This window comes from Heterodontus francisci, chromosome 2, assembly GCF_036365525.1.
Source record: "Heterodontus francisci isolate sHetFra1 chromosome 2, sHetFra1.hap1, whole genome shotgun sequence".
NCBI lineage: Eukaryota > Metazoa > Chordata > Chondrichthyes > Heterodontiformes > Heterodontidae > Heterodontus > Heterodontus francisci.
Genome location: NC_090372.1, coordinates 164,618,863 through 164,646,559, shown reverse-complemented (window position 1 = coordinate 164,646,559; position 27,697 = coordinate 164,618,863). Strand labels below are relative to the sequence as shown.

General features: G+C 42.9%; 1 protein-coding gene across 1 annotated transcript in view; it reads right to left on the bottom strand.

Annotated features, from left to right (window-relative positions):
- mrc1a (mannose receptor, C type 1a) overlaps window positions 1–13,908 on the bottom strand; it is a 212,880-nt gene extending 198,972 nt beyond the window's left edge. The window contains exons 1-3 of the mRNA XM_068013390.1: window positions 13,745–13,908; window positions 12,076–12,477; window positions 7,686–7,856 (exon numbers count right to left, since the gene is read on the bottom strand). Of these exons, the coding sequence (XP_067869491.1) occupies window positions 7,686–7,856; window positions 12,076–12,477; window positions 13,745–13,811 (640 nt within the window). The 5' untranslated portion in view covers window positions 13,812–13,908. The remainder of the gene's footprint in view (window positions 1–7,685; window positions 7,857–12,075; window positions 12,478–13,744) is intronic.
- Between the last annotated feature and the right edge of the window lie 13,789 nt (window positions 13,909–27,697).

Sequence of the window (27,697 nt, the reverse complement as noted above, 5' to 3'; positions counted from 1 at the left end):
GATAGCAATGGACTTTGTAAAATGAATCATGTGGTGATTGATGAAATGCTGCATAGAATTTTAGCTGATCAACCATATTACAAGTAAACAACTGCCCTGGCATGGGTGGTTCAAACAAAGAATTCACTACAGATAATTGGAACATATAGTCCCTATCTATTAGTCTATGATTGCCTTCTGTGCTATGTGATAGTCCTCCTGTGATAGAAAGTACTACAAATAGTTCCATTTTTTTCTGCACATTTGAAGGCTTTACATGCAGGGAGACAGGCTTTCATAGCAAATTCAAAGAGCACTGAGCCACCGTATAAGGCCATCTGATAGAGTTAAATTCAGGAGATTTGGTATATTATAAAAGAGAGGGTCATTGGGAATGAAAATGCCCTGGTAAGGTAATAGATCATGATAGTAAGGCAGTACTTATCAAACACAGCAATCAAACTGTTGAGGTTAATTCCTCATGATTAATTGGAATTAATTACAAAGTCTCAGACTCTGAGCAGCTAATAGACGTAAACAAGGCACCTTGTACCTCAAATGTTCTTGTTTAGTATGATGAGGGTCCTGAGGAGCAGAATGCTGTAGATCAAGGGCTGAATTGTGGTACTGTGACTGACCATGAAACACATGACAGTTATCACATCCACAGACCAATTGCCCAGAGTGGGTACTTGGGTGACATGTATTCCAGAGGGGGGCAAATGAATGGAGAGATGTGACATTTGTGGGACATGCAGGAAAAGCTGTTGGCCAGTTTAAATATTGGTTGAGTGTTCAGGATGATGGCTAAGAAGTGAGGTCCATGGATTGGCAAAATGGGGTAAACGAATGGGAAGTAAGAAAGTGCAGTGAAAGTACCGATAGAGTCCAGAAGTGACTCTTGTTCAAAAAACAATCATGAGCTGGAGAAGAGCCTTAAATTTTGCAGAGATCTCACAGCAGTAATCCCAGCAAACATAAAAGTGGAAGTAGCAGCTTTAGCTTGAATAGATTAAATGGTGAAATAATGACCACAGAACAATCTCATAACAGAACTAGAAGTCCTCATGATTGTGAAATTTTGATGGCTGCCATTAAACTTGAGGATGAACTAATAAGAAATATAAAATAAAAGGAGTTAGATGTTTGGAGGGAGTTTGGAGTTTATTCTAAGGTACCAGATAAGGGTCAACCAGCTTTGTCACATAGGTACTGAAAAATCCTTGCAGATAGCCTTTATAAGCCTAAAGCAAGGCCAGTTGCTAGGGATATTGAAGAGTGACTAGGTGATACCAATGTTAGAGTGGTTCCCTCACAGCTGGAAGAGTAATCTTAAAAATCCTTTTAGCTCCTTTGGCCAAATATTCATGGGAGTGTACATCAATTAGCATCAAAGTCACATTTCTGTAGGGAGATACCATTCAGAGAGAATTGTTTCTGAAACTGCAAAGGGACAGCAGATGCAGAAGGAAAACTATGAAAACTAAACAAGTGTATTGCATGAGGTCCCATTCACTTATCACCCGTGTTCACTGACCTACGTTGGCCCCCGGTCAAGGAATGTCTTGATTTTAAAGTTATCATCCTTGTTTTCAAAACCTCCACAGACTCACCCCTTCCTAGCTCTGTAATCTCTTCCAGCCCCACAACCCTCAGATATCTGTGGCCATCTAATTTTGGCCTCTTGAGCAGATACAAATTGCTTCCCCATTGGTGGCCGTGCCTTCAGTATCACCCAGGCCCTAAGCTCTGGAATTCCCACCCTACACCCTTCTCTACCTTGCTTTCTTCCTTTAAGACACTACTAAAAACCTACCTCTTTGATCAAGTTTTTGGGTATCTGACCTAATATCTCCTTAGGTGGCTCGGTGTTGTATTTTGTTTTATGATGCTCCTGCGAAGCGCTACATAAGTAGAAGTTGTTGTTATTGTTGTTGTTGTGGCCTGAATGGGTCTGGTATTTTTTGGTGAGATCTGTTTTGCTGAAGTCTGATTGTGTTCAACTGAAAGCAAATCCTACAATGTTTTATGAGCATTATAAAGGAAAACTTTCAGGCACCTTCATGATTCATGTTCATGATTTCTTATAGGGTGTTACGGGAAATTTGAGAACTATATTATTAAGAGTAGAGTGATCTTGGTGTATATGTACATAAATCATTGAAGGTGGCAGGACAGGTTGAGAAAGAGGTGAATAAAGCATATGGGATCCTCAGCTTTATTAATAGGGACATAGAGTACAAAAGCAAGGAAGTTACGTTAAACTTGTATAGAACACTACTTTGGCCGCAGCTGGGGTGTTGTGTCCAGTTCTGGGCACCACACCTTAGGAAAGATGTGGAGGCATTAGAAAGACTGCAGAAATGATTAATGAGAGTGGTTCCAGCGATGAGGAACTTCAGTTACATATTTAGATTGGAGAAGTTGAGACTGTCTTCCTTGGAGAAGAGAATGTTGAGAGGAAATTTGATAGAGATATTCAAAATCATAAGGTGTCTGGACAGAGTATATTGGAAAAAACTGTCCCATTGGTGGAACGATTGAGAACAAGAGGGCACAGATTTAAGGTAATTGGCAAAAGAAGCAATGGCGACATGAGGAAAAGCTTTTTCATGCAGCGCGTGGTTAGGATCTGGAATGCATTGCCTGAGAGTGTGGTGGAGGCAGATTCAACTGCGGTATTCTGGAGGAAATTAGATTATTATCTGAAAAGGAAGAATGTGCAGGGCTACAGGGAGAAGGTGGGGGAGTGGCACTAGGTAAATTGCTCCTTTGGAGAGCCAGTGCAGACATGATGGGCCAAATGGTCTCCTTCTGCATTGTGACAGTTCTGTGATTCTGTGAAGTGCTAATGATCTCCATTCACCTGCCAAATATGGGAGCTCAGCTAAACTGACAAAATAATTATTACAGCATCCACTTCAAGGGTGTGACTAGTAGCTCAGGAAGCCAATTCCCAAAGTAGAGACTTCGAGGAAGGTCAGACGTCAGCTTCCATCTGGCTATCTCTCTCTTTGGAAAAGTCAGCCCTAGTTAGTTTGTGTCTGGAACAATGAGAAGCAAAGAAGTTTCACTTTCTAAGGCTAATGTCTGTCACTTCAGGGACTGTTGATTTATAAAGTGTGGTTAACCTATAATAAATGGCAGAACTGCATAATGATAGACGATAGGTAAATCTCACTTCAAAACATTGTTCTTTTTGCTTATATATTTTATGCAAACATAATCCAGTTTGTTGGTTTACAATTGGCCTTGTGTCACCAGTGTGCATATCCCATCACTTTTGTAAGATAGGATGCAGGAGAGATTGCAACATCCAGTATGCAAAACAAGGAGTCTTACAGGTACTCAAAGGTCAGACTATTCTTTAATTAGAAATTGGAAAGTAAAGGCACACTACAGTTGAGTTACTGCTTACACTGAATCTGATACAACATTTAGAGTAGCACAGAAGAACTTTAATGCAAGTAAAATTTTAATGAGAAATAATGGCCTGAATTTTCGCGTAACTTAAGAGGTCCTGCCACTGGGATCGAAAGTGGGACCCAACACCACATGGACTAGTGGCAGGACCCTGGGGCAGCATTTTACTGGTGGTGGCCAATTAACACCTTCAGGCCACAGCACCGTAGCTGCAAGGGTGGCCATATCCACAAAAGGGCCCCATCATGGAACGGCCATAAATGAGGACCCCTCCCAGGAACCCATGCGGCAGCAGGTCCTCCCAACATGGCAAAATACTGGCTGGGTTGGGAAGTGGCCCTTAATTGGGGAATTAACGTGGGTCAATCGGCCACCCAGCCCTCCTGGTGCCTCCCCCCCCACCATATTACCAGCCCTTCCACATCCCAGCCCTAAAATTCAGCCCCATGTTTTAGATGGGTACACGCAAGGTGCTGGCAGATAGATGGATGACCGCTAGAAGGGACAGGCAGTCAGTGCAGGAATCCCCTGTGGCTGTCCCCCTCTCTAACAAGTATACCGTTTTGGATACTGTTGGGGGGGAATGGCCTATCGGAAAAAACAACAGCAGCAGCCAGCGCAGTGGCACCACGGCTGGCTCTGTTGTTCAGCAGGGAGGGACAAAGCGCAGATGAGCAATAGTTATAGGGGACTCTAACACCAGGATGGTATGTTGCCTCCTTGGTGCCAGGGTCAAGGATATCTCTGAACGGGCAGGGGGCATTCTGAAGGGAGAGGGTGAACAGCCAGAGGTTGTGGTACACATTGGTACTAACGGCATAGGCAGGAAGAGTGACGAGGTCTTGCAGGGGGAGTTCAGGGAGTTAGGTAGTAAGTTAAAAAACAGGACCTCCAGGGTTGTAATCTTGGGATTACTCCCTGTGCCATGGGCCAGTGAGGCTAGAAATAGGAAGATAGTACAGCTAAACATGTGGCTAAACAGCTGGTGTAGGAGGGAGGGTTTCAGATATCTGGATCACTGGGATCTCTTCCAGGACAGGTGGGGCCTGTACAAGAAGGATGGGTTGCATCTAAACTGGAGGGGCACAAATATCCTGGCTGCAAGGTTTGCTAGCGTCACTCAGGAATAGGAAGGGTGCAGTCACAATGTTGGGGGTTTACTACAGGCCTCCCAACAGCCAGTGGGAGATAGAGGAGCAGATATGTAGATAGACTTTGGAAAGATGTAAAGGCAACAGGGTTATTGTGGTGGGAGATTTTAACTTCCCCTATTGACTGGGACTCACTTAGTGCTAGGGGCTTGGATGGGGCAGAATTTGTAAGGAGCATCCAGGAGGGCTATTTGAAACAATATGTAGATAGTCCAACTAGGGAAGGGGCCGTACTGTACCTGGTATTGGGGAATGAGCCTAGCCAGGTGGTCGAAGTTTCAGTAGGGGATCATTTTGGGAACAGTGATCATAATTCCGTAAGTTTTAAGGTATTTGTGGATAAGGATAAGAGTAGTCCTCGGGTGAAGGTGCTAAACTGGGGGAAGGCTAATTATAACTATATTAGGCAGGAACTGAAGAATTTAGATTGGGGGCGGCTGTTTGAGGGAAAATCAACATCTGACATGTAGGAGTCTTTCAAACATCAGTTGATTAGACTCCAGGACCGGCATGTTCCTGTGAGGATGAAGGATAAGTTTGGCAAGTTTCGGGAACCTTGGATAATGAGGGATATTGTGAGCCTAGTCAAAAATAAAAAGGAAGCATTCCGAAGGGCTAGAAGGCTGGGAACAGACAAAGCACTTGAGGAATATAAAGAAAGTAGGAAGAAACTTAAGCAAGGAGTTAGGAGGGCTAAAAGGGGTCATGAAAAGTCATTGGCAAACAGGATTAAGGAGAATCCCAAGGCTTTTAATACGTATATAAAGAGCAAGAGGGTAACCAGGGAAAGGGTTGGCCCACTCAAGGACAGAGAAGGGAATCTATGCGTGGAGCCAGAGAAAACGGGCGAGGTGCTAAATGAGTACTTTGCATCAGTATTCATCAAAGAGAAGGACTTGATGGATGATGAGTCTAGAGAAGGATATGTAGGTGGTTTGGGTCATGTCTATATCAAAAAGGAGGAGGTTTTGGGCGTCTTGAAAACCATTAAGGTAGATAAGTCCCCAGGGCCTGATGGGATCTACCTCAAAATACTGAGGGAGGCAAGGGAGGAAATTGCTGGGGCCTTGACAGAAATCTTTGTATCCTCTTTGGCTACAGGTGAGGTCCCAGAGGACTGGAGAATAGCCAATGTTGTTCCTTTGTTTAAGAAGGGTAGCAAGGATGATCCAGGAAATTACAGACCGGTGAGCCTTATGTCAGTGCTAGGGAAATTATTGGAGAGGGTTCTTCGGGGCAGGATTTACTCCCATTTGGAAACAAATGGACTTATTAGCGAGAGGCAACATGATTTTGTGAAGGGGAGGTCGTGTCTCTAAATTGATTGAGTTTTTTGAGGAAGTGACGAAGATGATTGATGAGGGAAAGGCAGTGGATGTTGTCTACATGGACTTCAGTAAAGCCTTTGACAAAGATCCCTCTTGGCAGACTGGTACAAAAGGTGAAGTCACACGGGATCAGAGGTGAGCTGGCAAGATGGATACAGAACTGGCTCGGTCACAGAAGACAGAGGGTAGCAGTGGAAGGGTGCTTTTCTGAATGGAGGGATGTGACTAGTGGTGTTCCACAGGGATCAGTGCTGGGACCTTTGCTGTTTGTAGTATATATAAATGATTTGGAGGAAAATGTAGCTGGTCTGATTAGTAAGTTTGCAGACGACACAAAGGTTGCAGAGTTGCGGATAGTGATGAGGATTGTCAGAGGATACAGCAGGATATAGATCAGTTGGAGACATGGGCGGAGAAATGGCAGATGGAGTTTAACCCGGACAAATGTGAGATAATACATTTTGGAAGGTCTAATGCAGGTGGGAGGTATACAGTAAATGGCAGAACCCTTAGGAGTATTGACAGGCAGAGAGATCTGGGCGTACAGGTCCACAGGCCACTGAAAGTGGCAACGCAGGTGGATAAGGTAGTCAAGAAGGCATACGGCATGCTTACCTTCATCAGTGGGGGTATTGATTATAAAAATTGGCAAGTTATGCTGCAGCTGTGCAGAAATTTAGTTAGGCCACACTTAGAATATTGCGTGCAATTCTGGTCGTCACACTAACAGAAGGATGTAGAGGCTTTGGAGAGGGTACAGAAGAGGTTTACCTGGATGTGGCCTGGTCTGGAGGGCATTAGCTATGAGGAGAGGTTGGATAAACTCGGATTGTTTTCATTGGAACAAGGGAGGTGGAGGGGTGACCTGATAGAGGTTTACAAAGTTATGAGTGGCATGGACAGAGTGGATAGTCAGAAGCTTTTTCCTAGGGTGGAAGAGTCAGTTACTAGGGGACATAGGTTTAAGGTGCGAGGGGCAAAGTTTAGAGGGGATGTGCGAAGCAAGTTTTTTACACAAAGGGTGGTGAGTGCCTGGAACTTGCTGCCGGGGGAGGTGGTGGAAGTAGGTACGATAGCAACGTTTAAGAGGCATCTTGACAAATACATGAATAGAATGGGAATAGAAGGATATGGACCCCAGAAGTGCAGAAGGATTTAGTTTAGACAGGCATCATGATCGGCGAAGGCTTGGAGGGCCAAATGACCTGTTCCTGTGCTGTACTGTTCTTTTTACTTTGTTCTTTATGTGCCTAGTAACTCTTGCATCCATGCTTCTCTGTGGTGCCAGAGTATAACATAGGTGCTATTAGCTCTAGACTCGTGCTTCTCTTAGGTTATACCTCAGTGATATGTATGCATGGCATGACATAGAAGTTAAGGACAGTTGTGATCTTCACAGATGTGCGAATGGTAGAGGTGGCTTGCGAGTCAGGTTGCAGCAGGAGATGCTGTTCCTTTGACAAATGCACATATGTCTTTGCCTGAATATTCGAGTATTAGGGTACCAGCAGGAGGATGCCATGTATCTCTGGTGCACGCTGGCCAACCTGCCATTTCTCCATTGCTCCTCCTCTGCTTTCAAAAACAAAATATACTGTGGAATTCCCAAAGGAAAATCCATTGTGTCCTGCCTGAAATGGTGGGGATGAAAAATGGCACAATGACCAATATCAAATTATTTAGTTTAAAAAACGTGGGTCAGAAGTTATCTATTAACTAATTCCATGAATTTAACTTCTAGCTTCTTCAAAGAGTTTAACATAACATAATTATAGAACTATAAATAATATTTTGACATACTTACATTGTACTGGACAAAGTCCCCATTTGCCATCAGTATAGTTTGAAGTAGTAGCACACCAAAGCAAGCCATCAGATCTGCCGTCAGTCGTACAGTCTGTATACCACTTCTTACGGTACTCGAAAGGAATTACACATGGTTGTCCATTTGAATTTCCATATATTGTAAATAAATCTGAAAGATAAACCGGGTTCCTCAGGATGATATGTCAAAGAATTAGAAATGTTGCCTTAAAGACTATTCGATGTGTCAAACATGATTTACTGGTCTATAGTTACCCAATTTATTCTTCTGTCCCTTCTTAAACAAGCATGTTGCGTTCTGTACTCTCCAATGCCATGGCACAATTTGTAGTTCTAAAGATGATTAAAAAATTGTGGCCAGAGTCTCTGGTATCTGTTCCCTGACTTTTCTCAATAGACTAGGGTACATGCTATCAGTGAATTATCCACTATGAGTTTTGTAATTTTTTTCAGAATCAGTTTCTTCCTATAGTTATCTCTAAACATTGTTCCAAAACCTCTTTTAGTACACCTACCTTCTCACTTCCTCCATTATCAGTGATTAGTCTCAGACATTCATCACTGAATGGTTCTATCCCCTTTTTAATTATATGTTTTAGCTTTTATATCCTTATAAAAAGCTTTTATTTCCTTTTACATGATCTGCTAACTTTTCTTCATTTTCTCTTTTAGTCCTTCTAATCTCCCTTTACATCTCCCCATAATATTTTCTATATTCCTTATTAATTAATTTAGTTGCAGATCAACTATGATCTCATTGAATGGCAGAACAGACTGGAGGGGCTAAATTATTAGCCCTAACATTATGATGTGTCTCGTCTTCAAGTGTCAATTTTGTATATTTCTATTTATTCGGAGCTCTGTTGCTTGGTGCACTCCATTTTGGCCTTGTAGAATATATTTAATGTGTACTCTACCATCTCAAGTTTTGGTGATTTTCCACTGTGAGGAACAGGAGTAGGCCATTTAGCCCCTCCAGTCTGTTCTGCCATTCAATGAGATCATAGTTGATCTGCAACCTTATTCCATTTAGCCGCTTTTGCTACATGTACCTTAATACATTTGGATAACAATAATCTATCAATATTAGTTTTAAAATTAACAATTCATCTAGTATCAGTTACTTTTTGTGGAAGAGAGTTCCAAATTTCTACTACCCTTTTCATTATGTCTTTCCTTATATCATTCCTGAAAAGTCTGGCTTTAATTTTTTGACCCTGCCCCCAGTCCTCGACACCCCAACTAGTGGAAATAGTTATAAATAATATCACGGTAGTGGAAATAGTTGCTCTCTTTATCTGCCCTATCTGTTCCCTTTAACATCTTGAAAACTTTGATCAAATCACCTTCTAACTTCCAGGGAATACAAGCCTAGTTTATTAATCGCTCCAGGTAGCTTAACCCTAGGAGTCCAGGTATTATTCTAGTAAAGCTATGCTGCACTCTCTCTAAGGCCAATATATCCTTCCAAAGATGTGTCCAGAACTGCTCATAGTGTTCCAGGTGTGGTCTAATTAGGGCTTTGTATAGCTGATGCATGACTTCTCCCTCTAGTATTCTATTCCTCTACATACAAAGGCCAGCATTCCATTAGCCTTTTTAAAAATTATTTTCTGTATCTGTTCATGTCATTCTAATGATCTATATACATGGATCCCTATGTCTCTATGGATGTTCACTGTCTCTAGCTTGTCATCATTTAGAAAGCACCCTATTCTATTCTTTTTAAGTCCAAAGTGGATGACCTCATATTTGCTTACATTGAAATCCAATTATCACAATTTTGTTTATTCACTTAACCTATCAATATCTCTTTGCAATTTTACGCTTCTATGTGCACTGCTTACAATATTGCCTATTTTTGTGCCATCGGCAAATTTTGATATGTGGCTTTCTATCCTATCATCTAAATCGTTAATGACTTATTCACTGGTGATGAGCAGATATTTGCTAACTTTCCTGCCTAATTTATTTGGGTCAACTCTCTTCTAATCTCACTGAAGTTTGTCGTTTTCCATATTAGCACCTGATTCATTGTCCTTTCCTATTTTTAATCAAATCTAACTGTGTTATGACCATTATTTCCCAAATGTTTTCTTACCTTCACATCAGTTGTTTGTCCTACTTCACACCCTAGCATGTTTATTTCCATTGGACTCTAAACCATACCAATCTAGGAAGTAGTCCAAGATGCATTTCAAAAAGTATTCCCCATTTTAACAGTTCTAGTCTATCATGGGATAGTTAAAATCACAAAATCACTCAATATCTCTCTGAAGGTATGTAAGAACAACAGGCCAAACAGTTCATCTGAGATAGAGGGAGAGAATCTCTAACTCAAGTTAAAACAAAGTTGTTCCTTTTCTCTCATTTCCATGGTTTATTGGCTTAAGATGCACACTGAGAATTATATCATCTCCTTTCTTATTTCTTACCATTAGCTATTTGGATATTATCTTAATGCAAATCCTTACATTCTAGCACTGTGATAGAATCCTTTGCTCCAGAGGGACTGGAGTGCTTCATCACCACCCAGCCCTCCACATCCCCCACCTCTACTAGATTAAATTTTTACTTAATTTAAGTTTCCTTTCAATTTCATTTTAGTTACATTTTATTAGGAGTGTCCCTATAAGAAGGGGGAACACTTGACAATTGTTAATCTAAGAGGTAGAATCCTTTGCTAGTATTTTCATTCCCCATCCCTCACCCTCCTTTGTGTCCTTTCCTATCTCTCCTGAAAATGTTAGAACCAGGAACATCAAATTCTGATGTATTCAATTTAAATAAAGTAGATCCAACTAGATTTGTACTCCAAATTCAGCGATGATCCCATGAAAAATGTATCACTTTAGTTTACTTTGAATATTGCATCAAAGGGGAGGTGTATAAGATATTGCTGCCATACATTTTGAATCTTAATTTGGTCAACGATGACATTTTACTGATTAGAGATACAGCACTGAAACAGGCCCTTCGGCCCACCGAGTCTGTGCCGAACATCAACCACCCATTTATACTAATCCTACACTAATCCCATATTCCTACCAAACATCCCCACCTGTCCCTATATTTCCCTACCACCTACCTATACTAGTGACAATTTATAATGGCCAATTTACCTATCAACCTGCAAGTCTTTTGGCTTGTGGGAGGAAACCAGAGCACCCGGAGAAAACCCACGCAGACACAGGGAGAACTTGCAAACTCCACACAGGCAGTACCCGGAATCGAACCCGGGTCCCTGGAGTTGTGAGGCTGCGGTGCTAACCACTGCACCACTGTGCCGCCCTTGTATTCATTCCTTATATTTTTCTTACTAAGGCTGAGTGGTTTCATCTGTGGTATAAAGCAGGTAATGTCCAATAAATAAGGGTATCTATAATTAAATTACATCACACACAAATTACATCATTGTTATTTTTATTGTAGTTTGAGAAATAACTAAGATAAAGACTTAAAACTGTGTTCCAAAACTTCAAACTGAGAGAAATTTGTTGGCTACAGCACAAACTCTCCCGGCAGCCAATTTTCATGAAGAAAGAGCAGGTTGATCTTGGCTTTACTTAAAAAATAATGAACCCACTGAAAAGCCTCCAATTGTGACAGTACCTGTTTAATGGAATGTTAAACAATGTCGGTGCAGCTGTTAAAGGTTCATTTATAACAGCATCCAGCACCATCATCCAGAGCTGACATGGTGCTTCGGGCCATTAGAGGGCTTATTTATGTCATGCCCTACCCATCCTTGGGAAATTCTTCACCAATCCACCAGTGCAAATATGGCAGAGAGGAAGCACCCTCTGCCCTAGGCCAAAGCCAGAGACCCTGTCACAAATGCAGGGGACAAGGTCATTTGCATAAATGAGATGGACACATCAAGAACCGAAGGATGTTTCAACAGTGCCAATCCCAATACACTTGATCAGTGTTCAATAATCACAACCAAATCTGCTTCATTCTCCAACTTTACTAATGGACACAATTCACTATGCACACCTATTTAATTTTTCCTGTTCCAATGGGCATCATCTTCTGTTTAATTATACTAAAATTAATCTGCCATTCCTTTACCCTTTAACATAACTGGTCCAGAGTACTTTGAATGCTATGCATGCATGTCATGTGACTTCAGAAATCAAAGAAATGTTCCAGTCCCATAGAAACTAGTGTGTTTGGATGCCAGTTAAATCTGGGCTTTGAACTGAATGCCAACCTACCACACAAAAATCTTGTGCAAACTTAATGAAGTCAAACACATCCAGATGACAAGTATTATAATATGTATTGAAAACAGGTAACAAAGAGAGGGACATGCATTCACACATTTAAGAAGTACATGCATCAATTTAGTAAATTATTTGTCATACCTTCATAGTGTATCGAACAAAGATCATTTGTGGTGCCGTAAACTTTCCACCTACTCCACCATCCTGATCCATGGTACAGCATAATATTTTTCTCCTTCTTGTTTCCATAGTTGAAGTAGAGATCAGCCCCGCGAATGCTCAGGAGAGTGTCATTCCTACAGCTCCATGACTGCAGATCACTGGTTTCATTGCATGGATAGAGAGTTACGGGCACCCAGTTTACCTTGCTGGGAACTCCAAGGCACAGTTTGAACTTGATGTTCATGAGTCTCTGACCAGAAACCCATCTAAATTTCTGTGACTCCGCAACGGTGTTACAAACATTTGTTACCACAGATTGTTCACTTTTTGCCTCCACACACCTCTTATGGTCTTCATTGTATATTAGAAAGACATTGGGATCTGAAACACAAACAGAAAGGATGGTTATATTTCTTCTCACGTCTTATTAATTCAGCTGCACTCTTAATAATTCACTGGTGACTTATGATTCAAACTGGCCAAGGTGAAAAACGTCTATGTATAACTCTTCCTCCTTGAAGCAAAAGGATTTCTCTCCCTGTGACATGCCACCAACTAACCCAAATCAAAACTAATTATCTGAGGTTTATCAATACAATTTAACTGCAGCAGTTCAATCATTTACCCACCCAGAAATTTCAGCATGTTTATTGCTTTCAAGGGGATTTCACAGTGAAATTGGACAAGTTGAATAAAGTACGTTAACAGTACTATATTTTTGATGAAATGCTGATAGCCAGTAATAATTTGAGCTGCCCACTGTGGACTTATGCCAAGACTTTAGATGGATTTTTCATACACTTTAAACATTTTTTGCCATTCCACTCAAAACTCTTGTCTGATTCTAGTTAAAATCCATGCAAGTATGATATCAGGAAACATTATCATCTTCTATAATATAGTATACGTAAATTTTTAAAACTTTCTTTAAGATCCCATATGCAAAACTGTAAGAATTGTGTTGGTGTCCTTTTGTTTTCTTCTGATATCCAGAGATTGAGTGATAAGCATTACATATCTGTAACATTCATGATTTTATCGTTTTTTTGTTGTAGATGCAAACTCAACCATGATCTAAAATCAAGTCAGATATTTTCTTCATTTTGGTATAAAGCTCTGTTTAAAGTATAGCTTTATTAAATGAAAGCCTCTCCTTCATTAATGGAAGCCTGCTCTGTGAGCTGTATCATTTTGCAGTCTTTGCTTATATCAGCTTGACTCTAGCCAGCATAAATAATATATTCTGAATGTTATTTACTTTAAAAGTAAGCGTCCAGACAAAGGCGACTTTCACTGATAAACATTCTTTGGCTCCACAAGATAACAGTAAATTGAACCATATTCTGAAAAGCACTGAGAGTCTAAAATATTTGCACAATGAGTAATTATAGAATCATAGACGTTTACACAACAAAAGAACTTTCAGTACAATGCACTTGAGTCAGCTCTCTGAAATAGCCATCCAATTATTAAGTATTGATATTAAGATATGTAAATCAAGCTTTGAGCTAAAGTAGATGCCTGCTCCAATATGCAGGAGCAGTTGGAGAAGGAAGTTGCAGAAGGAATCTTCAGTTTCTAAGATTTTCAAACGTTTCAGAGAGATCTAGTAAAGGGCACCACAAGAAATAAAACAGAAATAACTTACCTTTACATGTGACAGTTTGGATAAAACAAAGCAAAGCAGCAAACAGAATTCCAGACATCATCGGCATTTCATTATTTTTTGTAAGATTTTAGATGATCTTGTGTCAGTGATAAAGGAAACTCCTAATTAAAAGTACTCCTCCTAGCAGAGACTGAGCTGATAAGTACAGATGCCCAAGTAGAATATCCTGTCACATGACAGGCAGTCAATAACAGGAATCCAGTCAAGAAAATTTGCTTTCTTCAGCTTTGTTCCATAGTTGCATTTCTCTTCCTTTACACTGTCACAGGGGATAAGATATGCATCATTTGGACAACAAAATTTGTCAGACATTTTTTGAACTTTCTCCCTATGATTGATTGGTAGAAAAGCCATTGTGATACTTTGCTAATCCTTTTGGTTTTCCTGTTCAGTTGTGATTTTCACAAAAATTGAAATAAATTTGTACCAACGTGATAGTGAGAAATAATAAAACCAATTAGACATAAACACCTAGAATTTTCTCTCCAGTGACATTGCCATTGGAATTATGGTATTGGTACTAGAGAGTCCCCACAAAAGTTTCCAATGTCAACTCCATTTAAATAATTTATGTGCACTCCTGTATTGTGGTATCCCATCATTAACATCTTGCTTAAAAACACTCCATCATATTTGGACAGGCACATCCAACCTGCGGCAAAAAAGATGTCAGAAAATCTTCCAGGTGAGGATCTGGTGTAAAGGGTCTGCTCCAGTACTGCTTGAAGAGGAAAATCCATCCTTTTAAAGCACTTAATTAGGACTGCTTTGTAGCATTAATTCTGTTCAGTTTACATCGCACCAATATATCCTATTTTTGGTTTCCCTGGACCTTAGTAAAAATTTAAGCTATTTTGTCAATATTAGTTGCACTCTTAATATCATTGGCATTTATACATTGAAAAGAATCGCTTAATCTATGTAATGCACAAGCTTATTGTGATGCAAGGAATAGACATGCAAAATGAGACAAGAGGACATGTTTTTGTGAAATTTTATTTTTTACTCATAAAATAGAATAAAATTGCACTTCATAAACCTAAAGAGGAGCTAAAGTATGGATCAGTATTATTTGATAAGTTAACAGATATTCAAAAGGTTGCAGGATTCCATCAGATTAACATAAATATTAAAACCTTAAAAGCTTATTTGCAAATTGGAAAGCAATTGAAAGTTGAAAGCAATACCAGCTAGATCAGGAGTTCTCAATCTTTTTGCTTTTGAGGATCCCCTCCTGTATCTTAAAAATTCTACGGACCCCCTGATGCCCAGTTGTCCGTCCCTGAGCCAGATAATGAACCTTGTTTAGCAATCTCTGACAAAGCCTGAATATATTGTTGCTTATTCATACAGGCTGAAGTTCAATGAATGTAGCACCTCCTCCTCCTCATTTGAGGCTGCTGAGGAATCCAATAAATCATACATGCCTATTACTCTGATGACTTTGTTATGTTTCATACCCCAAGCATGAAGAAACTAGACTCTCAATTTCTGTGTGTATAGATTTTTATTCAAGCTGACTGCCTGAATATGTCTTAGTTTCATTTTTTGGAACCACACCCCCTCAGGATTGACTGACCGCATAGTGAGAAGTCTTACAAACACAGCACTGAGCAATCAAACACAACAGGCTTAGTTGAGTCAGTCGTTGTTTGAAGGCAATCTTGTGACAACGGTTGGCAACTAAGGGACAGTGTAGTGATAAAGCGATCGTGCTCTGTTTGGTGGGATATGAAAAGTGGTTTCCTCTATGCATTTGTACCGGGGCCTCTGCTTTTCACCATATATATCGATGACTTGGATGAAGGATTAGAGAGTTGTATATCCAGGTTTGCAGCTGACAAAGTTAGGAGTTATGGAAAGTTTTGTGGATAAACCAAGGATGTTGCAAAGGGACATAGATAGTGAGTAGGAAAACAATGGTTGATGGAGTTCAATGTGAGGACATATGAGGTCATCCACTTTGGAAGCACGAATGACAATTCAAAATATATTCTAAGATGCCAGAGACAAGGCACTGTGGATGAACAAGGGGATTTCACTATGCAGGTACATAAATCCCTAAAACCTAATGCACAGGTGCAAAAAGTAATCAAAAAGGCTAATGAAATGTTGGCCTTTATCTCCAGGGGGCTCTAATACAAAGTAAGGAAGTTATTCTTTAGTTGTATGGAGTTGTACAATACAGGGGTCAGGAGGAAGATTGGAGAAGTAATAGTGATAGGGAATTCCATAGCTAGAGGAACAGACAGACATTTCTGCAGCCACAGATGTAAATTCAGGATGGTTTGTTGCCTCCCTGGTGCCAGGTCCAAGGATGTCATGGAGCAGCTGCAGAGCACTCCAAGGGGGAAAGGATGAGCAGCTAGCAGTTGTGGTCCACATTGGTACCAACAATATAAATAGAAAGAGGGATGAGGCCCTGCAGACAGAGTTTAGGGAGCTCGGAAAGAAACTAGCAAGCAGGACGTGAAGGGTAGTAATCTCCAGATTACTCACAGTACCATGTGCAATTGAGTATACAAATAGGAGGTCAGAACAGATGGATGCATGTCTGAGAGATGGTACAGGAAGGAGGGCTTCAGAGTTCCAGGACATTGAGACTGATTCTGGGGGAGACGGCACCTGTACAGACCAGACCAGATGGGTTGCACCTGAACAGAGCCGTGACCAATGTCCTTGCAGGATGATTTGCTAGTGCTACTGGGGAGGGTTTAAACTAACGGCAGGGGTGTGGGAACACTTTGGGTACACATCCTATACCTGCGGTCCTCATAGTGGCAGCGGTTCTCAAGCTTGACGCCTATGCAGCTTTTCAGGGGCCCATCGGAGACCTTTGTGGAGTCACACAGTCAGCAGTGCACCACTGCTTCAGGGAGATCACCAATGCCCTACACCGGAGGGCCAGTGAGTATGTCCGTTTCAGGACAGACTCTCACAACCAGACCCAGAGGGCCATTGGTTCTGGCACCATTGCCGGAGAACAATAGTTTTTAATGTTCATAGACTGCACTCATGTGGCCATCAGGCCTACTGCCAGGCTACCACCTGCAGATGTCACCATTAAAGAAATCCTCTCAATCTAGGTGAAGCTGGTATGTGAACACCGCAGATGCTTCATGCAAATCTGTGCCCGCTTCTCAGGCAGCTGCCATGACACCTGGGCGCTGCGCCAGTCCCAGCTGCCACTGCTGTTCACTGACCTGGCTTAGATGGAGGGGCAGATTCTTGAAGACAAGGGCTATCTCTTGCAGACATGGCTCGCAACACCAGTGAGAGGCCCCACCACTGCTGCAGAGGAGATATGCAACACCAGCCACTGAGCTGCAAGACCCACCACTGAGCAGGAAATTGGCATGCTGAAAAAGCACTTCCAATGCCTGGATAGACAGGGTGATGCCCTGTACTACGGGCCAAAAAGACCAGCTGCTTTCTTTGCTGCCACCTGTGCTCTGCACAACCATTCACCCAATAAGGGGCAGGCCTGGCATGATGAGGAGAGATGTCAACTGGATTCCTCCTCGGACTTTGAGGATGCTGAGGACCTACAACAGGAAAGACGCATGGGAGGGCAGATGGCACCCAGGCTCTGCATGCAGGGCTAGCAGTGAGCTAGGGACAGACGGCAGTGGCTTAGCAGACAAAGGCTCTCTGCTCCATAGGAACTGACATGAGCGCTGCAAGCCACACATCACCCTCGCTCACCTGCTGTGCAGCAGTCCACATCGGCATCATCCTTGTGTAAATCACTAGAAGCAGCAGCTGACTGAGCCAATGTCCATGTCACTGCATCCATGATGACACTCGTGAGTAATGATGGCATGGCAATGATGTTATTGCATTTGGTGGCTCTCCTGAAGGGCCAATGGTGTAAAGGGATGGGACATTGGCGCTACATGCTGGCACACATCATTCACACAGAGAAAAGGACACACATGTTGGTGAGGAACATGTAGTGAAAGACATCGCTGTGACACCCATGCATTCCCATTTGTGTCAGTGTGTTCTGTGTAAACGGGTGCCCCTTCTCGGTGCAACCTCTGCGCTAGTAGCCTGACTGGAGGAAGGCTGCTGATCTGGTTGCCCTTTGGCTGTGGATGACCTTGCCGTTCATACCCTGTGCACACGAGGCCTAGCAGGCCCCGGCTGGCTGGGGTGTGCTCGCTCATCACCTTCCGGCATTGGACCCTTTGATGCCGGATGGCTCCACGGCTGCTCCCTTCCTGTGCCATCTCCAGCCAGACTGCCTTGTTCAGGCGGGAGGGCCTCTTCTTACCATCACTGGGGAAATGAACCTCCTGCCTTGCCCGCACAACCTGGAGGAGAGTGAGCTGGGAGGCTTTTCTGCACAATGGGGCCACCCTAGAGCACGTCTCTGCCATCCTCTGCGTTTTGTGTGGTCCTTTAAATGCAAAGGTGACTCCACCGTGTAACTGCTCTAACTTCTGGCTGCAAGGCTTGTCTTGCAGATGTTTGAAAATGCAGGACTAGTGATAAAATCTGTGTTGTTGTCATGGTTTTTCAACCCTGACACATCAACGCATGTTCACAAACACTTTGCTTCTGCAGCAGCTGATCATAGTTATTGGGATAATATTTCAAGTTAGCAATTCAGCTAGAATATGAACACATTTTTCTGTTTTTTAACGAAGGTCGCTTAATTGCAGTTACATGAATCTTCACATAACAGTTAGCAGAGAAATGAATACAGATTCCAAATGCATATTAGTCTGTGGCTTTTCACAGTCAGATGATTAGAAACCCATTTTGTGAATATTGTTCAATTATGGTTTTATTTCTGCTGTGTACTTGCCTTTTATAGTCTCATGTCCTGGAATGTGCACAATTAAGATTATTCACCCAGGTGCGGCATGCTTACAAGAAGGAATGTTACACTTGAGTGGAAGCAGAGGATCGCAACTTCACAGACATTGGGACACAGTAGAGTAAGTATGTGGCAGCAAAGCAGAAAGTGCTGGGGAAACTCAGCAGGTCAGGCAACATCTGTGGAAAGAGAGGCAGAGTTAACTTTCAGGTCTGTGAACTTGGACAAGTTAACTCTGCTTCTCTCTCCACAGATGCTGCCTGACCTGCTGAGTTTCTCCAGCACTTTCTGCTTTGCTGCCAGATTGACAGCAGCCCCACTCTTCAACAGTGAGGTAAGTATTTCTTTGGCAGCTGACATGAAGCAGGTGCTGGGGCGCTTTAAATAGGGCCCCAGCACCTGCTGCACAGCTGTCAAAAGGTTCCTCACTGCACCGAACGTCCTGCCTCTCCCCATGTAATATGGTGGGGTGGGGTGGCACGTTCCGGTGATACAAATGAGCCTCTATACGTAATATCGCGGGGGCTTGATGGCAGCCACTGAATGCGGGCATGCCGCCAAGTTCAAAGGGCGCTGCTGCGGAGCACTGCATCCGAATAAAATTTAGGCTTATGTTTCCAGTCCAAGGAGGAAGGAGGCATTGCTGGATGTAGTTCTAAGGAATGAAGTGGGTCAAGTGAATCGAGTGACAGTCGGGGAACATTAAGGGGACAGTGACTATAGTATCATAAGATTTAGGTTAGCTATGGAAAAGGACAAGGAGCAATCCAGAAGAAAGATCATTAATTGGGAGAGGAACACTTTCAATGAAGTGAGAACAGATCTGGTCCAAATAAATTGGAATCAATGATTGGCAGGCAAATCTGTAACTGAACTTATAGGCTGTATTTATTGAGGAGATATCTCAGGTACAGTTAAGTTCTCTCTCTCTCTCTTTGGCCTCCTTGTCTCGAGAGACAATGGGTAAACGCCTGGAGGTGGTCAGTGGTTTGTGGAGCAGCACCTGGAGTGGCTATAAAGGCCAATTCTAGAGTGACAGACTCTTCCACAGATGCTGCAGAAAAATTTGTTTGTCGGGGCTGTTACACAGTTGACTCTCCCCTTGCGCTTCTGTCTTTTTTCCTGCCAACTGCTAAGTCTCTTCGACTCGCCACACTTTAGACCCGCCTTTATGGCTGTCCGCCAGCTCTGGCGATTGCTGGCAACTGACTCCCACAACTTGTGATCAATGTCACAGGACTTCATGTCGCGTTTGCAAACGTCTTTAAAGCGGAGACATGGACGGCGGTGGGTCTGATACCAGTGGCGAGCTCGCTGTACAATGTGTCTTTGGGGATCCTGCCATCTTCCATGCGGCTCACATGGCCAAGCCATCTCAAGCGCCACTGACTCAGTAGTGTGTATAAACTGGGGATGTTGGCCGCCTCGAGGACTTCTGTGTTGGAGATATGGTCCTGCCACCTGATGCCAAGTATTCTCTGGAGGCAGCAAAGATGGAATGAATTGAGACGTTGCTCTTGGCTGACATACGTTGTCCAGGCCTCGCTGCCATAGAGCAAGGTACCGAGGACACAGGCTTGATACACTCGGACTTTTGTGTTCCGTGTCAGTGCGCCATTTTCCCACACTCTCTTGGCCAGTCTGGACATAGCTGTGGAAGCCTTTCCCATGCGCTTGTTGATTTCTGCATCTAGAGACAGGTTACTGGTGATAGTTGAGCCTAGGTAGGTGAACTCTTGAACCACTTCCAGAGCGTGGTCGCCGATATTGATGGATGGAGCATTTCTGACGTCCTGTCCCATGATGTTCGTTTTCTTGAGGCTGATGGTTAGGCCAAATTTGTTGCAGGCAGCCGCAATCCTGTCGATGAGACTCTGCAGACACACTTCAGTGTGAGATGTTAAAGCAGCATCGTCAGCAAAGAGGAGTTCCCTGATGAGGACTTTCCGAACTTTGGACTTCGCTCTTAGACGGCAAGGTTGAACAACCTGCCACCTGATCTTGTGTGGAGGAAAATTCCTTCTTCTCAAGACTTGAATGCATGTGAGAGCAGCAGGGAGAAGAAAATCCCAAACAGTGTGGGTGCGAGAACACAGCCCTGTTTCACGCCACTCAGGATAGGAAAGGGGTCTGATGAGGTGCCGCTATGCTGAATTGTGCCTTTCATATTGTCATGGAATGAGGTGATGATACTTAGTAGCTTTGGTGGACATCCAATCTTTTCTAGTAGTATGAAGAGACCATGTCTGCTGACGAGGTCAAAGGCTTTGGTGAGATCAATGAAAGCAATGTAGAGGGGCATCTGTTGTTCGCGGCATTTCTCCTGTATCTGACGAAGGGAGAACAGCATGTCAATGGTCGATCTCTCTGTACAAGAGCCACACTGTGCCTCAGGGTAGACATGCTCGGCCAGCTTCTAGAGCCTGTTTAAAGCGACTCGAGCAAAGACTTTCCCCACTATGCTGAGCAGGGAGATTCTACGGTAGTTGTTGCAGTCACCGCGGTCACCTTTGTTTTTATAGAGGGTGATGATATTGGCATCGCGCATGTCCTGGGGTACTGCTCCCTCGTCCCAGCACAGGCAAAGCAGTTCATGTCGTGCTGAGAGTATAGCAGGCTTGGCAGTCTTGATTGTTAAGTTACATTCCCACAAAGGGGAAAGGTAGGGTAAATAGATCCGGGGCTCCCGAGATGACGAGAAAGATGAAGCAGAAAAAGTCTGCATATGACGGATGTCAGGTGGATAATACAATTAAGAACCGGGCTGAATATAGAAGGTGCAGAGGGATGGTGAAAAAGCAAATAAAAGAAGCAAAGACAGAGTTTGAGAAGGGACTCACAGCTAACATAAAAGGGAATCTAAAAGTCTTCTATAGGCACAGATATAGTAAAAAAGTGGTAAAAGGAGTAGGGTCTATTAGTTACCAAAAAGGGGATTTATGGATGGAGGCAGAGGGCATGCTGAGGTATGAAATTAATACTTTACATATATCATTACCAAGGAAGAAGATGCTGCCTAAGTCATGGTGAAGGTAGAGGCATTTGAGACACTGGATGGGCTAAAAATTGACAAAGATAAGAATTGATAGGCTGGCTGTACTTAAAGTTGATCTTTCACCAGGACCAAATGAGATGCATCCAAGGATACTTGGGGAAGTAAGGGTAGAAATTGTAGAGGCATTCGCCATAATCTTCCAATCCACCTTAGATATAGGTGTGGGGCCAGAGGACTGGAGAATTGCAAATGTAACACCCTTGTTCAAAAAAGGGTGTAAGGACAAGCCCAGCAAGTACAGACCAGTCAGTTTAATCTCGATGGTGGGAAAGTTTTTAAAAATGAATATCGGGACAAAATTAATGGTCACTTGGTCAAATGTAGATTAATTAAGGAAGCATAGCTTTGTTAAGGGCACATTGTGTTTAACTAACTTGCTTGAGTTTTTTGGTGAGGTCAGAGAAGGTTGATGAGTGTAATGCAGTTGATATAGTGTACATGGACTTCTAAAAGACATTTGATAAACAGGCTTGTCAGCAAAGTTAGAGCCCATGGAATAAACCAGACAGTCGCCGCATGGAAACGAAATTGGCTGAGTGAAAGGAAATAGTAATTGTGAACGGTTGTTTTTCGGACTGGAGGGAGATGGGGTTCACTGTCGGTGTTGGGACAGGGTGTACTGGGCACAATTTCAAAATTTGAAGTTGACAAAACTTGGAAGTATTATGAACTGTGAGGAGGATAGTGATAAGCGTCAAGAGGACATATACAGGATGGTAGAATGGGTGGACAAGTGGCAGATGAAATTTAATACAGCAAAATGTGAAGAATGAGGAGAGGCAATATAAATTAAATTAAATTAAAAGGTACAATTCTAAAGGGGGTACAGGAACAGAGGGATCTGGGGAATATATGTGCACAAATCATTGAAGGTTGCAGGGTTGGTTGAGAAAGTGGTTAAGAAAGCATATGGGATCCTGGGCTTTATGAATAGAGGCATAGAATACAAAACAAGGAAGTTATGATAAACCTGTATAAAACACTGGTTCAGCCTCAACTGCAGTATTTTGTCCAGTTCTGGGTGCTGTTCTTTAGGAAGGGTGTTAAGGCTTCAGAGAAGTTGCAGAAAATATTCACGAGAATGGTTTCAGTGATAAGGAACTTCAGTTATGTGGACAGGTTGGATAAGCTGGGCTTGTTCTCCTTGGAGAAGATTAAAAGATTGATAGAGGTATTCAAAATCATGAGGGGCCTGGACAAAGTAGATAGTGAGAAACTTTTTGCACTGGCAGAAGGATCCAGAACTAGAGGACACTGATTTAAGGTGATTGGCAAATGAAGCAACGGCAACATGAGAAAAAACTATTTTATGCAGCGAGTGGTTAGGATCTGGAATGCATAGCCTCAGAGTCTGGTGGAGGTAGATTCAATCGAGACCTTCAAAGGGAACTGGATAATTGTGTAAAGGGAAAAAACTTGCAGGGCTACGGGGTAAAGGCAGTGAAGTGGGACTAGGTGAGTTGCTCTTGCAGAGAGCCGACATGGACACAATGGGCCTTCAGTCTGTAACCATTCTATGATTCTATGATTCCAACAAATATGAAAAGATTCACTGAACTTTTATATGACTGTAAGTAATGTTCCTGATGGTTTGTGCTGAAATCAGAGAATAGTGGTACATGAATATTTGAAATACATTGATACATTAAATTGCTGACAGACTTCAGTGAGGTATCAAAATCAACTATATCATTATGGAGAAATATGGCCCAGATTTTGGGGTGGTAATAACTAAGAAACTGTTACGATTCACCATTATTTCACCATCCTGCTCTGATATTGACAGCAACTTCTGGAATCCGCACATGCGCAGTATAGCACAGAAATCCAGAAGTTGCTGTAGGTCATTCTACATTTCTGTTGTGGTCCAATCAAACTGCAATCAATGGAAATCAATTGAATTCATGATAACTTTCCTCTTATGCTCTTAGTCTTGGTGTAAAAACCCTCAAAGATGACAGAATGTTGAATAAGGTGTAAATGGATTTTTAACGTGTACTAACTTCATAATTGCTGTGAAAAAATAACACTAACTGCCCCTGAGAAGTTAATTTTATATTTGTGGAATGTCAAATTACTCCATAATGATAAAGAAAATTCACATTTAAAAAAAAATATATTTTAATTTTTTTTAATGTTTGTTTATCTTTATTTGAGCTATTGTAATCCAATCATAATTTATTTTTCTATCTGAAATTTAAATTGTAAGTGAAGGCTATTAAGTGCTTTTAACTTCCTGTTTGCTGTGTGTGAATGCTTCAATGTGATTGGTTGCCTGCCTGCTTGCTGTGATCACTGTTGCTGCACGCCAAGAGATCCCCATGATTAGGTGTTAGAGGAAAACCACACCACAAAGATTGCTAGATGTTGTGGACGCTTTTCTTTGAGGTCAGCGGTGAGCACCCTTGCTTTGCCATTGTCTGCAAAATCCAGGCCATGGTATAGACCATGTACATCATAGAGGGAGTGCAATGAAGGTTCACCAGCCTTGTTCCCAGGATGGTAGGACTGTCCTATGAAGAGAGATTGGGGAAACTGGGCCTGTATTCTCTAGAGTTTCGAAGAATGAGAGGTGATCTCATTGAAATCTACAAAATACTTAAAGGGTAGTTGCAGGTAAGATGTTTCCCCTGGTTGGGGAGTCTAGAGAACCAGGGGACACAATTTCAAAATAAGGGGAAGCTACTTAGGACCGAGATGAGGAGAAATTTCTTTACTCAGAGGGTTGTGAATCTTTGGAATTCTCTACCCCAGAGGGCTGTGGAAGCTCAGTCATTGAATATATTTAAAGCAGAGATTGACAAATTTCTAAATACCAATGACATAAAGGGATATGGTGCTAGTGTGGAAAAAAGGCATTGAAGTGGATGATCAGCCAGTATCCTATTGAATGGCAGAGCAGGCTTGATGGGCTGAATGGCCTACTCCTGCTCCTATCTGTGGAAGTCTCAGAGTAGGGCACCAGCCTATCTGCTTAGACAGAGTTTGTGTGTGGTGCAGGAAGGGCCAAAGTCAAGGGGAGGAGGGAAAATAAAGCGCCACACTGATAAAAAGGATGCTCAAAAAGGCAAAATTATAATTCCATTGTGGAGAAATGATCTGTAGCACACTGACCAAAACATGTACCACATGTTTGCATGATGTGCATTTCACTGTGTATTTTTAATATGCAAATTAGAGGCAAGAAACCTTAAATAAAAGCAAAATATTGCGGATGCTGGAAATCTGAAATAAAAACAGAAATGCTGGAAATACTCAGCGAGTCTGGCAGCATCTGTGGAGAGAGAAGCAGAGTTAACGTTTCAGGTCAGTGAACTTTAATCAGACAAGACAAGAAACATTGTTTGGTATCCGTGATTCTTCCTTCCACAACTGCAAAGTGTTGACGTTCTTGTACCACTCCCTGCCAAGTGAAATTAGAAATCATAGGGGAAAAAAAATCTCCCATTTTTAGTTCCCCCAGCATATAGTTATAAATAAACTTTTGAGGAACTAACTCTGAAACCATCATCTGAAACTGCAATTTTTGAATTTAAAAAAACTTATAGAAACTCTGCTGGAGCATCCAGCAGCATGGTATAGTTAGGGACAGCAGGTCTTTTTTCTTTGGCCTCCTTGTCTCGAGAGGTGGTCAGTGGTTTGTGGAGCAGCGCCTGGAGTGGCTATAAAGGCCAATTCTAGAGTGACAGACTCTTCCACAGGCGCTGCAGATAAAATTGGTTGTCGGGGCTGTTACACAGTTGGCTTTCTCCTTGCACTTCTGTCTTTTTTCCTGCCAACAGCTAAGTCTCTTCGACTCGCCACTCGCCTTTATGGCTAACCGCCAGCTCTGGCGATCGCTGGCAACTGACTTCCATGACTTGTGGTCAATGCCACAGGACTTCATGTCGCGTTTGCAGACATCTTTAAAGCGGAGACATGGACAGCCGGTGGGTCTGACACCAGTGAGGAGCTCGCTGTACAATGCGTCCTTGGGGATCCTGCCATCTTCCATGCGGCTCACATGGCCAAGCATTCTCAAGCGCCGCTGGCTCAGTAGGGTGTATATGCTGGGGATGTTGGCCGCCTCAAGGACTTCTGCGTTGGCGATACGGTCCTGCCACCTGATGCCAAGAATTCTCCGGAGGCAGTGAAGATGGAATGAATTGAGACGTCCCTCTTGGCTGACATACGTTGTCCAGGCCTCACTGCCATGGAGCAAAGTACTGAGGACACAGGCTTAAAACACTTGGATTTTTGCATTCCGTGTCAGTGCGCCATTTTCCCACACTCTCTTGGCCAGTCTGGACATAGCAGTGATGCCTTTCCCATGCGCTTGTTGATTTCTGCATCGAGAGACAGGTGATAGTTCAGCCTAGGTAGGTGAACTCTTGAACCACTTCCAGAGCGTGGTCGCTGATATTGATGGATGGAGCATTTCAGACATCCTGTCCCATGATGTTCATTTTCTTGAGGCTGATGGTTAGGCCAAATTCGTTGCAGGCAGCCGCAATCTTGTTGATGAGTCTCTGCAGACACTCTTCTGTGTGGGACATTAATGCAGCATCGTCAGCAAAGAGGAGTTCCCTGATGAGGACCTTCCGTACTTTTGTCTTTGCTCTAAGACGGACAAGGTTGAACAACCTGCCACCTGATCTTGTGTGGAGGAAAACTCCTTCTTCTGAAGACTTCAACGCATGTGAGACCAGCAGTGAGAAGAAGATCCCAAACAGTGTAGGTGCGAGAACACAGCCCTGTTTCACGCCACTCAGGATAGGAAAGGGGTCTGATGAGGCACCGCTATGCTGAATTGTACCTTTCATATTGTCATGGAATGAGGTGATGATACTTCGTAGCTTTGGTGGACATCCGATCTTTGCTAATAGTCTGAAGAGACCACGTTCGCTGACGAGGTCAAAGGCTTTGGTGAGATCAACGTAGAGGGGTATCTGTTCGCAGCATTTCTCCTGTAGCTGGCGAAGGGAGAACAGCATGTCAATGATGGATCTCTCTGTACGAAAGCCGCACTGTGCCTCAGGGTAGACACGCTCAGCCAGCTTCTGGAGTCTGTTTAAAACGACTTAAGCGAAGACTTTCCCCACTATGCAGAGCAGGGAGATTCCACGGTAGTTATTGCAGTCATCGCGGTCACCGTTGTTCTTATAGAGGGTGATGATATTGGCATTGTACATGTCCTGTGGTACTGTTCCCTCATCCCAGCACAGACAAAGCAGTTCATGGAGTGTTGAGAGTATAGCAGGCTTGGCACACTTGATTATTTCACTGGGTAATGCTGTCCTTTCCAGGGGCTTTTCCACTAGCTAGAGAATCAATGCCATCACTGAGTTTCAATTTTGTTGGCTGTTCGTCCAGCTCATCCATGACTGGCAGAGACTGGGCTGCATTGAGGACGGTATCAGTGACAACATTTTCCCTGGAGTACAGTTCTAGGTAGTGCTCCACCATTTTCTTGCATTGGTCAGTGATTGTTTCCCCTGATTTAGATTTGAGGGGGGGGCGATCTTCTTGATGGTTGGCCCAAAAGCTCTCTTAATGCCGTCAGACATTCCTCTGATGTTTCCGGTGTCTGAAGCCCACTGAATACGACTGCATAGGTGTTGCCAGTAGTCATTTGCACAGTGCCTGGCTGTTCTTTGTGCAGCGCTTCTGGCTACTGGCGGATGTTTACTCGCTGGCGGCTTTCTTGTAGTCCAACAGTGCAGTGCGCTTAGCGGCTATGACAGGTTCCAGCTCTTCAAAGTGAGATTGAAACCAGTCTGCATTCTGCTTCTCACGTTTGCCAATGGTGGTCTTTGCTGATGATGGCGTCTCTGATATGGGCCCACTTCGTCTCTGCATCCGCTGCAGGAGTGTTTTGAAGGGCTTTTTCAAGTGAATATGGAAACTTATGTAACAGCTGTGGATAAGAAATTCTGTTAGTGTTGAGGCACGGGCAGCCCTGCTGCTTGGAGTGATGTAGCTTCTTTGGTTTGAGTCTAACGTTGCTGCACACCAGGGAGTGGTCAGTGTCTCATTCTGCACTTTGGAAGCTGTGTGTGATTTGGACACTGTT